The 12,666-nt window shown below is 36.5% G+C and overlaps 1 protein-coding gene across 1 annotated transcript in view; it reads right to left on the reverse strand.

Moving 5' to 3' along the window:
- The window catches only part of LOC117216635, a 176,719-nt gene that overhangs the window by 8,190 nt on the left and 155,863 nt on the right, over positions 1-12,666 (reverse strand). Inside the window, exons 4-9 of the mRNA XM_033463515.1 lie at positions 9,227-9,371; positions 2,267-2,518; positions 1,207-1,381; positions 873-979; positions 604-753; positions 375-508 (exon numbers count right to left, since the gene is read on the reverse strand). Coding sequence (XP_033319406.1) covers positions 375-508; positions 604-753; positions 873-979; positions 1,207-1,381; positions 2,267-2,518; positions 9,227-9,371 — 963 coding nt within the window. The remainder of the gene's footprint in view (positions 1-374; positions 509-603; positions 754-872; positions 980-1,206; positions 1,382-2,266; positions 2,519-9,226; positions 9,372-12,666) is intronic.

Raw genomic sequence — 12,666 nt, forward strand, 5'->3', positions numbered from 1 at the left:
AATATAGGGGCGGGCCAAAAATATGACTTAGATACTTATTTGATATTATAGAAAAATTCCTTCAAGAATCACTATGCAGCTATTGTAGAGGAAAAGTAATATTCTGAAAGAATTCTTTTATTAAACATGTTGTTTACTGTACGAAAAAACATTGTCTATTCCGTGTATGTCACAGAAATACGTCTATGAAAGGGAATGTCAACTCGAACTCGGTTGAAATATTTTTTCACCTTTGAAAATGAAATTCTATTCCACAGGTCGTTGGGTGACAAAATTGGAAAATTCGACGCAAACAAATTATCAGGCGTCGAATGGAAAATATTTCGCGTTAAGATAACCGAAACGATCCGTGGAGCGAATATCAGGTCACAAACCTGATATTGAGTGCAGTTGAAGCAGTGCCAACAGCATCTCTCACCCTCGACGTATTTCTTTGCTTGGCCGACTTCGCAGGGTAGAGAACACACGCTTTCCGGTGGCAGAGGATGTCCAAGTTTAAATTGGATTTCTGCAAGGAATATGCGAGTAGGTAGCGAGAGCACAGGTGCTGTTCAATTTCGCGAGAAAAAGACAGGATTGCGAAACGACCAATTTACTACTTACCGGGCATATCCAAATCTAATGTACCCTCGAGGTAATTGCCGACTCGAACCCACTTATACTTGCCAGGTTCTACCTGTTTGAAGTGTATGATGTTGTATCGAGCTGGCCCGTCTCCGTTCTTGTCGAATTTGAACATGTCACCGCTCAGACCTTCAACGAAATCGAAATCGATATTCGACATCTTTATAAATATTTTTAGTAATCCATAGAACACGAAGTTTTATCATTTCGAGGATTTCTTAAACTTCTAGTTTCATTTGCATTCTTACCTTCAAAGGATACTTTCTGAAGATACCTTAAGAGCTCCGTGCCGTTAGTAGGTTTCATCGCGTCGCAAAGTCCAGGTTTTCCGCCGCAAAGATCTTTGTGCATATCCCTGAACGTGCAATAAAAATCTACGTGTTCATCGAGAAATATGTAACTAGATTGCAGATGTTTCAGCAATAATAACGAAGCGAAGCTTGAACAGAAGTATCTTATATTTGATATAGTATAGTATTATATTAGTATTATATTTTGCTTTATTATTATTCATGCATACACATTCACAGTTTAGATGTAGCACTTGTTCCGCTTGAAGAGAAGCAATGAAAATTGAATTACCGAAAGGCATAGGCGAACGCCATGACAGCATCGGAAACGAATTGGAGTTGATCCTCGAACGCTGTATTCTGTTTCGTTAAACGTTCTTTGGTCGTGCAGGGTTTCGTGTACTTCGTATTGTACGGAGTTACGGATGAGTTCGGGTATTTACATTGAAAATGGTCTTCCCAGAATTCTAAAATCATTCGCAACACGTTCCACTATAACACGTTATAATCTTCATTGAAAGATTTCAATAAATTCTATTTTCTGTAAACTTTTTCTCTAATTCTCTCATAGAAACCCTATGTTTCTTAATATATTCTCATTCATTTTGTACTTATTTGCGGTGCTACTATATGTTTGTAGTTTCACGTGGTTTTAAGGAAATCGCTATGGAACACACTGAATTCACCTAAATCAATTATTGTTCGAACCATTAGTTTTCGTGTGTAATAGGCGTCTTAAGGGACTAATTGTCTATAATCTGATTGCTATTGCTTACAATCTTTCATTCGAATAAGAAGATTCAGAATTAACGATTTCTATAAGCAGATTATTTTGTGATAATGATATAACAATAAAAGAAAATAATAGACAACAAGAGTATAAAGCAATTAGTGAAACACATAAACAGACGAATGTGTAAGTGTCTATCTCCATGGTGTTATGGAGAGTTAAAAAAACAGTGACTTAAGTAATGGTAAAGACAGTTACATTTTCTTGAAACATAACCAAATATATATAAAAGCTTTTAGGTCTCTTGATCTTTATTTCTCTAATCATTTTATATCCCAAGAAAATCGCTTATGAATGACACCTCTAAATGAGGATCGAAAGAGAAAGTCAGCCTTCAATAAAAGTTTGAAAGAAGTTATACTTCAAATTAGATGCAAAATTGAAAGGAAGCATTTTCTGGAACTAGGTGCCTCCTGTTGTTGTTTCATTCAGATAGTTTCGTTAATCATTTGAGCGTTTAGTTTGGTACGATAGATAGATCACGCAGCCCTGGAGTCGTTATTCACGGAAGTTAGAATTAGCGAAGTTTAACGAAGCTCGCGTGTTTCAGTCGTCCGCTTACCAACAAACCACGGATTTCTTCGGTTGTTCTCGACAGTCAAATTCAGGAAGTATTCTTCGAAACCCTTGACAGGATTGGCTTGAGGTTGAACCGATAGAGTACCTTCGACTTCCGGCTCGTTACCATTGCTAACTAAACCTCTGGCGCTCCATCCATCGCTGCCGATCCACGAAAACGCACCGGTTACATTGAGGCGTCTAACGGCTCTCATAACTCCGGCAACTTCTTGATCCGAGCCGAATATTATGCATCCTAAATAAACAGACGTTAGTGAAAGAAAAGTTGATCGATACCGTTAGCATTTCCACTTTATTTATACTATATTATATTTTATTCATATTTTATAATATTCTCTGCTATTAGAATGACGAAATTTGGAGCGTTAAACTTTGTCTCTACTAAAAGGAATTAACTAGTTGACAAATGAACATATATGAATTTTTATCAGTTATCAACTTCGAGACATTTATTCTGAGAATTTTTTAATTCTGGAGCTAAGACAATTTTCTCCTAATTCCGTCAGCTTCTTGGTCCGAGTTGAATATTATGCATTTTAAACGAACAGACGACGACGAAAGAAAAGCTAATTGACACTGTCGGAATTTTCACGGGCTACAAGATTCGCTGAGATCTACTATCAGAATTATGAACTCTGACAAATATTCTACTTTAAAAGGAATTGTAAATGAGATATTTAGATTTTTATCAAATTCATTGAGTTTTAATAGTTCCGTTTTGAAATATTTTAAAAGTGAGAACTGATAATTCTCATAAATGTGGAATGATGAAACTAGTTCACGTGGAAATTATTTCCGATATTTCAGGAAGTTACGAATAATTACAGAAGTTTTATTAAAGAAGACGAAATTCCATATGCATCAATGTATTAGGTTAAGTAAAAAGTTCTGAGCGTTTTTCGCTAGATGTCTTTAGTGAGCCATATCTCACGATGTGCACATCGCATCGAGTCATAGTATACACCGATTTCAAGGTGATATTACGCATCAAAAAGGTTCTTTGTCAGTTTTGTGTTCGGTGAAGCCAGTTGTGTGTTACAGCGTTCGAAAATGGAGATAAAAAAAGAGAAAATTCGATACATTCTTCAGTACCACTACGACCAAGGTGAAAAGGCGGAGCAGGCGGCCAAAAAAATTTGTGCTGTTTATGGACCCAGTACAGTATCGAATGCAACAGCAAAGCGGTGGTTCCAACGATTCCGTTCTGGTAATATGGACGTCGAAGATGAGGCACGCTCTGGTAGGCCAATCGTCGAAAATGTGGATAAAATCATGGAAATCGTCGAGTCGGACCGGCATGTGAGCACTTATTCCATTGCCCAGGAACTGAAGATTAGCCAGAAAACCGTTTGGAACCATTTGCATAAGGCTGGTCTCAAGAAGAAGCTCGACGTATGGGTGCCACATGAATTGACGCAAAAGAACCTTTTGGACCGAATTGATGCCTGCGATTCTTTGTTGAGACGTAACGAAATCGACCCATTTTTGAAGCGGATGGTGACTGGCGATGAAAAATGGGTCACATACGAGAACAACAGCCGAAAAAGATCGTGGTCCAATCGCGGTGGGCCGGCCCAAACGATCGCCAAGCGTGGATTAACGGCCAAGAAGGTTTTATTGTGTGTTTGGTGGGATTGGAAGGGAATCATCCATTATGAGCTGCTCCCATCGGGGCAAACACTTAATTCGGACCTCTATTGTCAACAACTGACCAGACTGAAGCAGGCGATCGACCAGAAGCGGCCAGAATTGGCCAATAGGAAAGGTGTTGTGTTCCATCAAGACAACGCCAGGCCGCACACATCTTTAACGACGCGTCAGAAGCTCCGAGAGCTTGGCTGGGAGGTTCTATCGCATCCGCCGTACAGTCCAGACCTGGCACCAAGCGATTATCACCTTTTTAAGTTTTTGCAAAATTTTCTTGATGGTACAAAACTGGCCTCAAGAGAGGCTTGTGAAAATGAGCTGGTCAAGTTTTTTACCAATAGGGACGAGGACTTCTTCAACCGCGGAATTATGAAATTGCCTTCAAAATGGACAAAAGTAATCGAACAAAACGGCGCATATTTAATCTAAATCGAATAATCTTGACTATGTTAATTTCATCGTCGAAATAAAGCGAAAAAGCGCTCAGAACTTTTTACTTCACCTAATAATAACTGTCGTAATTCTACCTCTTCGTTTTCATTCATTCAAAATTAAATTTCCATTTAATTGTACCTAAGAATAAATCGATAATATATGATTGAATATCGATTGAAATTTATATTACGTAAGAAGTAAAGTCTTTTTCAAGTCGCCACAAGAAGAAGGATTTAATTACGTAATTTCGTCTGCTATATCTATCCCTTTAGATCGTCACTCTCTCGGTTATTTGAGTTCGCGAATGGGTTAATTATAAATTTTCATAGAATCAAATATTTGCAATAGATGAAACCAGGTCATTCGTAGTTCGAGCAAAAAGATTCTTATTTGCAATCAGTCAAAAATTATCTTCAGTACAAAGAGATTTTCCAGCTCACCTGCTTCATAAATAACGGGACGTAACTCGTTCCAAACATTCTACAAAAGTCCACAGACAACTAGAAAGATATTTTTTGTTGGTTGGAATCAAAGGAAATACGACGGTAGAGATACTTTACGACAGGACTGGAATTTAATTTAATGCAATTGCTGCGTATTTCTTTTTTGCTGCCGTCTCCGCTGCTTTTCCTCCCTTCGAGTCTCTGTTTCAGGGGTGACTTAATTAATTTTCTTGAGAATAGAACCTATCAAAACATCGTGAGCTGAAGACTGGTATAATTTCATTGCAACCTGTATCCATCTAAATACCAGAAACTTTCATTTCTTTTGTAGACTATTTTTGTATTCTACTTTTCCCATTATTTTTTCAATATAACAAGCAGAAATTAAACTTTTCACTGTCTTTCACCAAACTTTATTTTTCAGACCAAAAACAATCTTCGATCGTCTATTTTGATACGATACAAAACGCTGCAGATATGTATTGTATCGGTTCTCCATTATCGATTTTCAATTAAGTATTATCCCCTGTATGTCAGAAGCATATTGTCTTTTACCTTTCCTTTGTCTTCAGTGGTATTTGATCTTCGATAGGTCCAAGTTTCAAAAAGATTACAGTAGTGAGAAGAAGACAGTAGTGAAAAAAAGACAAACGAAAGTTTAAATCTAAAGCATTTGTACTTCATATCGTATATTTAAAAAAGAAAACAATAGCGATAACCTAAATAAAAAAAATATTAGTTTAGTTTATCCGCAAGCTGTGACTTTCGAGGTTCCCGTAGGGAAATTTTGACTAGACAGTTCTACCAAATTCTAAGCGTTACACAGATTTTGTAAGTTAAGAACAGAAAAATTAGTTTCTAGAAAAGGGAGAAAAAATAATTTCTACTCTCGTAATACTTTTTTGTAACTTCGCGTGAAATTTTCGTTAAAAGAGACAACGAAACTCGTATCTAACATTTAGTACCATTAAATGGAATCAACTAGTTGACAAATTATCATACTCGAATTTTTATCAGCTACAATTCTACGAAAGGTAAAAATTACTCAATAAAAAAGCAACATGTATTTTCCTCCATGCAAATTAATTCGCGAAGTAAACATCTTCTCAATTTTGTTTCGCATACGCCTCGCGTCCGTCCTATCATTTTTCTTCTCGTCTCACACTCTCGACCTTATGTTTCACTGGTGCATTTACGGTGCACTGCTTCTTGACGAAGTTCCGTGTAATCTAGTTCCTCACAAAAAATAACCTTGCAACGAACGAGCTGTTCTACGCGGGGACGAGAAGCTCGAGTCCTTAACTCGACCTTAACTCGAGTCTTAAACAAAGAATGGCGGATAAATGTGAGAATGGATCTGAGATTGCTCATCGATCAGCCCTGATAAAGTACACATCGATACCGTAGCTGCAACGGTAAGTGAAACGAAGCTGTATAAGCCGAAGTATCCTTCATAAAAGGGAGCTGGTCAAAGGTTATCCCACCTCTCAACGTTTTGTTCTGTTCGTAGAACAGAGTAATTTCAACTCTGATGAATTCTAGGTATCGCTAAGAGAACAAACAGCTAATGAGAAACGGAGAGCTTCAATAGCTAGAAACTTTGGCTCGCGAATGCCATTTAAACGTTACGAGACGCAAATTAACGCGTTTACTCGTCAGTTTGCACAATAACCGTAAAATGTCGTGATTCGTGGAACGAGGAAGGTTCACGTAATGAATGAGGCATTGATACTACGCGATTTCAAGCAAAAACGTCTGCAACTCAACCACTGAAAAGTCTTGTTAAAAAGGAATTCTAAATAACGAGCTTGGCCTTTCGCTCGGATTTTTAGATATTTTAGACTTTAGTTAACATCTGAAAACACTGGAAAAATTGTAACTATAAAGTTACAGGAGATTCGATCTGTCTGCATGCGTGAAAGTTTCTGGTGAAACAACATGAAAATCACTTTCTGTTTAATCTTTTTTGCTTTTTCATTCTAACGAACTACATGTGCGACGAGTCACGCGATCAACCAAAAGTTTTAGCTCCTATACTATTATTACGAGTATTTTACTGTAGACACATTATACATTTTTGCACCTTGATATTTTCAATAAATGCATCACAGATTTTAGTCTACGCATAATATACGCACAAAAACTTTTTATAGTAAGTGTCGAAACACTTTTGTGTGCCTCTGTTCATAGGGAACTGTTCATTATGGAAGGGTTAAGGAGAACCTAGTGAAAAGTTCAATGATGTCAAATGTTCCTTGGGCAAAACCCGTTCATACGAAATAGGTTACACATAGTTGGATTTTAACTAGCCTACTCTCGCGTCGCGGTAATTCCAGCTTTGTATTCATGAACATTGAAGAACTTTATAGATTTTTCGATACGTCGAACTATCCTCTTCTGGAGATGCGCAATGTGCACGGAAATATTCCATAACGTGCGATAAATGTTCCAAGTTGCGTTGCAATATTTTACGGCAGGTTTGATTACAAATAAGATTTCTCTGATATCGAGATACATGAGAATTCGTATCATATAAATTATGTTATTCCAAATTAATGGTTTCCTCTATTTGAGAGATAAATTGAATAATCAAATATAGGTATGTATTGATTAAATGTTTGCATTGCTGTTGGTTATTCTAACTACTAAAATAAATTCAAGAATAATATTAAATTATGATAACGATATCGGAGATCACGAAATCAAATTATCTTGCGATCATATTTTTGAAAAGATCATCTGTTAGAAAACTGAAAAATATTGAAAATTTTTACCGATCTTAATTTCGTATAAGATAAATACGTAAATAAAATCGAAAAATTGTTCGTTAAACTTTCTGGTTGATTATTGTATTAGTCTTCGGTCGTATCTGACTCAGGATGGCCGCATTACTTGATAAAGGAGGCGCTCTTTTAATAGAAACAAAAGCGAAGAGATTCGGTTTTCCAAGTCCTATTTCGAAGGAACTGAGAAGTTACGGGACAAGTCGATGAAATTCCAGGGATTCACGTTTTATCTGGAAAAGTATCGAGTCGTCTTAGCTTCCTCCCATTTTGATAACGAAATGGGAGCACGGTTAAGATAAGAATCTCTATCATTCAAAGCTAAAAGACTCTCTCCTTTTTCTTTTATTATGTTCCACCGGAAGCATCTTTGTTTCACCGTTCTTTCGTTTCAATTTCATGTCGATGGGCCAGTCTTCTCCCCTTCGTCTCGTTTCGATCGATCCCTCTCCCTTTAGTAGCGAGCTTTGTCGTACCAAATACACTTTGATAACTCGATAGAAGTTCGTTTGCGAAATACATGCGAATATTTCGCGAACCGAAAATGTCTCTGTAAATGTTAATTATCGTGTAGAGTGCTATCATTGTTGAGAATTCTCTAGACAGTTTTCCATCTACGTGTAATAAATGCATTTTAGCAGTTGTTTATCGAAGCTGCTTTTACGTATCGTTTACAAATTCCTGAGAAGTTATTTTCCTGTGAAATCCTTATAAGAAATTCTTCACTTTGTCGTGCATATGTTTCAATAGCTGACTTCAAATTTTTTCTACAAAATATTTTCCTATATAGCGATCATTCTAAATTGTAGAATAAAGATAGAATAAAATTTCTTCATATATTTTTCGTTGCAGTGATTATTAGATTAGAAGAAATATTTAATTTAAGAAATTTTAAGGAATACATAAGGATACTTTAAATCGTAGGATAAAAGTTCAATTTCTTTATACATTTTTACTTTAAATAGGCAAATATATAAACACGGGAAATATTTAATTGGAGAATCTTTTCAAAATGTCTATAAGTTTGCAGATACTGTGGACAATTTTAATTATAGAATAGAAATAAAATAGAATACTTTTGTACATTTTTAATTTTAGAAAATATATGTTCCTTAGCAGTATTCAGTTTTCTCCAATGATATCAGCTATTTACGTGCTAGGCAACGCGGTTATATGTAACGCGGTTATAGCCGAAAAATCGATAGCTATGTGTTTAGAGTTGTGAGCTTTCCAATTTACGATTGGTTGCTATCGAGTTGGCCAAACCGGGAATCGTTGCGAGTGGATCTTACGATTTCGGGATTGTTTGCCATTGGATCTTTAATTTATTTCTACAGTTTACTTCTGCTCTGTACTCAAAAATAAGCTAGCTGTGTAGCTTTTCTTCTATTTTATTTATATATCATTTTGATCACGCCTCCGGTTTCAATACTTTTTTTTCTCTCTAAATATTTCAACGTCACGTGAAAGTTATAAATAAAAAAAACCGATTTTTACAATCCACGTACTTTTTCAAATTTTGTTTCTTTTTTACGAGGAAAAATCGAATATTTCTCACCGAGGGATTTGAATTTCATGCGAAATTCTATTTTTTCTATATTCTGTTACTTAATATTTCGAACAAAAATGGCTTACCTCGTGCTCTCGGCTTGGTTAACAATTTCAAGACTATCTCGTCGTAAGCCTTCTCTTCGGCAACGCCAGAATCTTTCACTAATTTTTCCTTAATGGCGATGCATATGTTGTACTTTCCCAGCAGCTCTTCCAGTTCTTCGAACGCCTGTAACAAACCGAACAGTGTCTTCGTAATTACATTGAATTTCTATTTTCTTCGTTTCTGTTTATCAGTATGTATCGCGACTGCGACTCTAAGCAGACTTTGAAACAACGAGACGAAAGAAGAAAAGACAGCAAAATCCCGTTTCAAAGACGACGATGCTGAGCGAATTAGGGACTTTGCCTTTGATACAAAGATGCACTCTTGAATACGACATAAAAAGGTTAATACATCTCCGAGATGGATTATACTTGTAAATAGCGAGAAAAATAAAAAAACGAACTGGTAGTTAAGAACGTGGAACGAATCTCTATACTGGAATTCGTTTCTCCAACGGTCCTTTCGATTCGTCAGGAAAAGACAAGGGAGTGAAAAAAAAGATGGATAGCCTCGTCTAATAAAGATCTACGTTCTTTTGATCGATTCTGATTTCATTCCGGAGGAAAATAGTTTAATTCGCGTCGTCGCGTAATAAGGTCGCTCGTTATCGATTTCCGTTTTACGATAGGTAAACTTTGCCATCTCTGTGTCCTTCCGTGTTGATCGATCCGCCGTTACACGTGTCTGATGTTGATCTCTCGACAGATTGCCGCGATCCGATGATTCGACCCGTGGAAATAAATTACGCGTTAGCACCCGCCCGGTTAATATCGGCTCTTAGATGTCAAATACATCCGACGTGAGCCGAGATTAATTTCTCGTTTCGTTCAAACAACTAGCATAAATGGACGTAATGCTGTCGATGATAGCATGTATCTCTTAGGTAATTACACAGAAATGGCTGCTTGATCGATTCGATACGAGGTTTTTATTGATTTCAAGTGTACAGTTATTCGTTATTCATTGCGTTGTACTACTTAGCCTTCCTATAAATCGTGTTCTTGACGGAAGAAAGACATCGATTTCGTGAATCGGAATTGTTTGAAAACGTTTATAGTGTTGTCTAAGCTTCAACGATGTATTAGTTGTCTTCCAGAGTTTACATTATTATTTTGTTACAGCGTTTAACTACTTTCAACGGTAAAACTTATCAGATATGTATCATTAATAGTTACGTCGGATTAATTCTTACGGTACAATGATTCGATAAATAAAGATAGTAGTAGACGTGTATAAAAATATTTTCTGACTATTTTCATTTAACGAATGATCGTAACTAAAAATATGACTATATCTTCGTGAACAATTGTCCATTCGTAGAAATGGTACATAGCCATTTCGATAAGATACGAATACCAATGTAGAATGGCGGGATAATTCATCTGTCATCTGTTGATACGTTTATCATAAAAAATCGTGCGATCTTATCTGAAGATGGGAATTCGCATCACATACTTTTTTCTTTAAACAAATATTTGACGAACATTATTTGCCACCTATATTGCAAATAATGAACATTATACGTATATTTTATTTTATTTAAAATTCATATCCGGTATAGATTTTCAAATTAATCCGTTGGAAATATACTGGGCTATGGATTTGTTTAAGAGAAAATCTGCGATGTTAACGAATTTTGGTTATCCACGAATTATAAAACTTCCTATATCCCCGGAATCATCGAATACATTTTCGCGAGAACTTACGACAGGATTAGGGAGATAAAAAAGAGAACAAACACGCGGAACGGTAATTTACAACGTTCATTTTTCTTCGCTCGGTCGAATCAGTTTCTAACGATAATGAAAATGCACACGCGCGTACCGCAGCCACGCGAGGATAAGCATTATATTGAAATAAAGTATGCAGCGTGAATGTGTCGCAGAAAAAGGGAAAAATGTCGTATATCCATGCATCGTGCAGCGGGAATAATTCAAGCTTGGCAGCAGCGAGTAACGAGAATGCAGAAATCACCGGAGGGTATCGTTAAAGATTCAAGAGAATTATTAGACTAACGTAGCTCGTCGCTCTGCTGTCTGCATGATCCATCTTCCCATTTTCTTCTCCTCGAAACGTAACAGCATTTTACGCTTCTTCCCTATTTTTACGAGCAAGCAATTTTCTCAAATCACAGCGAAAGGGAAGGAAGAAAGAAGAAGTCCCGATAATTCGTCGACGATTTCACAGTCTGACCTGTTTCCTTCCGCATCGATTTAGGACCATATTATACCTATGAGAGAACCGTCACATCGGTTACAAGGAGATTAATGAAATATGTTATTGCAGGGCCGTGACTTGCCAAAGCTGTTCCCGTAATTACTCGTTCGAACATCTTAATGTAACATAGGAAGCTGTACAAGTTTTACGAATCGCGTTATTTTCATGTAGCTGTTACACAGATAGTAAATTATCAGAAATATTAGCAAGTGTTGGAGTTCCGAACGAATGGCCAATGTACCATTGGCAAGTAAATTTCCCATTTACGAATGGGAAGTCGTCAATTTCATTTTTGCGAGATATACACAATAGGAATTGCATAATATCACGCAGAACATTACGGCCGATAAAATGGAACATAAAAGCAATCGTGCAAGTGTTTCATAGGAAATATAGGTGCACGAAACTTCGAGAGAGCAGCCACATGTACGAAAAGACAATGATGATGAATGGCTGTTTTTAGATGATGATATCAAATGGAAATTTTGATAAATAGTTCTGTCGTTCTTCTTTTATGGAAAGAGGAGTTAATTTGAGTGGGATGAGGAGTGAGATAATTATCACTAATTGTGGAAGAGAATGTAGGTAGAACCTGGGAAAGATAAAGTAACAACTTTAACGTAGAATGAACCGAGAAAACAGACGCAGCTGTAGAATGGAGGTAGGGAGAAGAGAGAAGAAAGGAAAGAAGAACATAACAGCATTGTATTCTTCTTCCCAGTATCTTCCAGGGGATGATATTTGATTTCTTGAACTTTGGTCAAACGAGAATGTTTTGCAAGAAATAGTTTTAGTCCGAAAACGGAAGAACAAGAAAAAGAAGTGGTAGGAGAAGAAGACGATAAATGCCGTTGCGTTATTATATGGCATCATCTTTGTTATACTTTGCAAAGAAGATGGTATTTACATTTTTCGATTTCAATGGAGCTGAGGACATTGCTGGAAGGACGCTTAGAAAAGAAGAAGAGAGGAAGGAGGAGGAAGAGTAAAAGGAAAAAACGAGATGGCAAAGGAGAAAAAGAAGAAGAAGAAGATGAGAAGGAAGGAGAAAAGAAGATAAATAATATTGCTTTCTCGTATTCAATACTTTGCAGATAATAATATTTAATTTTTCTAATCTCGTTCGAACTATTGTAAGAGTGTCACGGAAAGAAATAGAATTTAGGTCAAGGAAGAAAAAAGAGAAAAGAATATTTAATAT

This window comes from Bombus bifarius, unplaced genomic scaffold, assembly GCF_011952205.1.
Source record: "Bombus bifarius isolate JDL3187 unplaced genomic scaffold, Bbif_JDL3187 scf7180000010271, whole genome shotgun sequence".
Classification (NCBI taxonomy): Eukaryota; Metazoa; Arthropoda; class Insecta; order Hymenoptera; family Apidae; genus Bombus; species Bombus bifarius.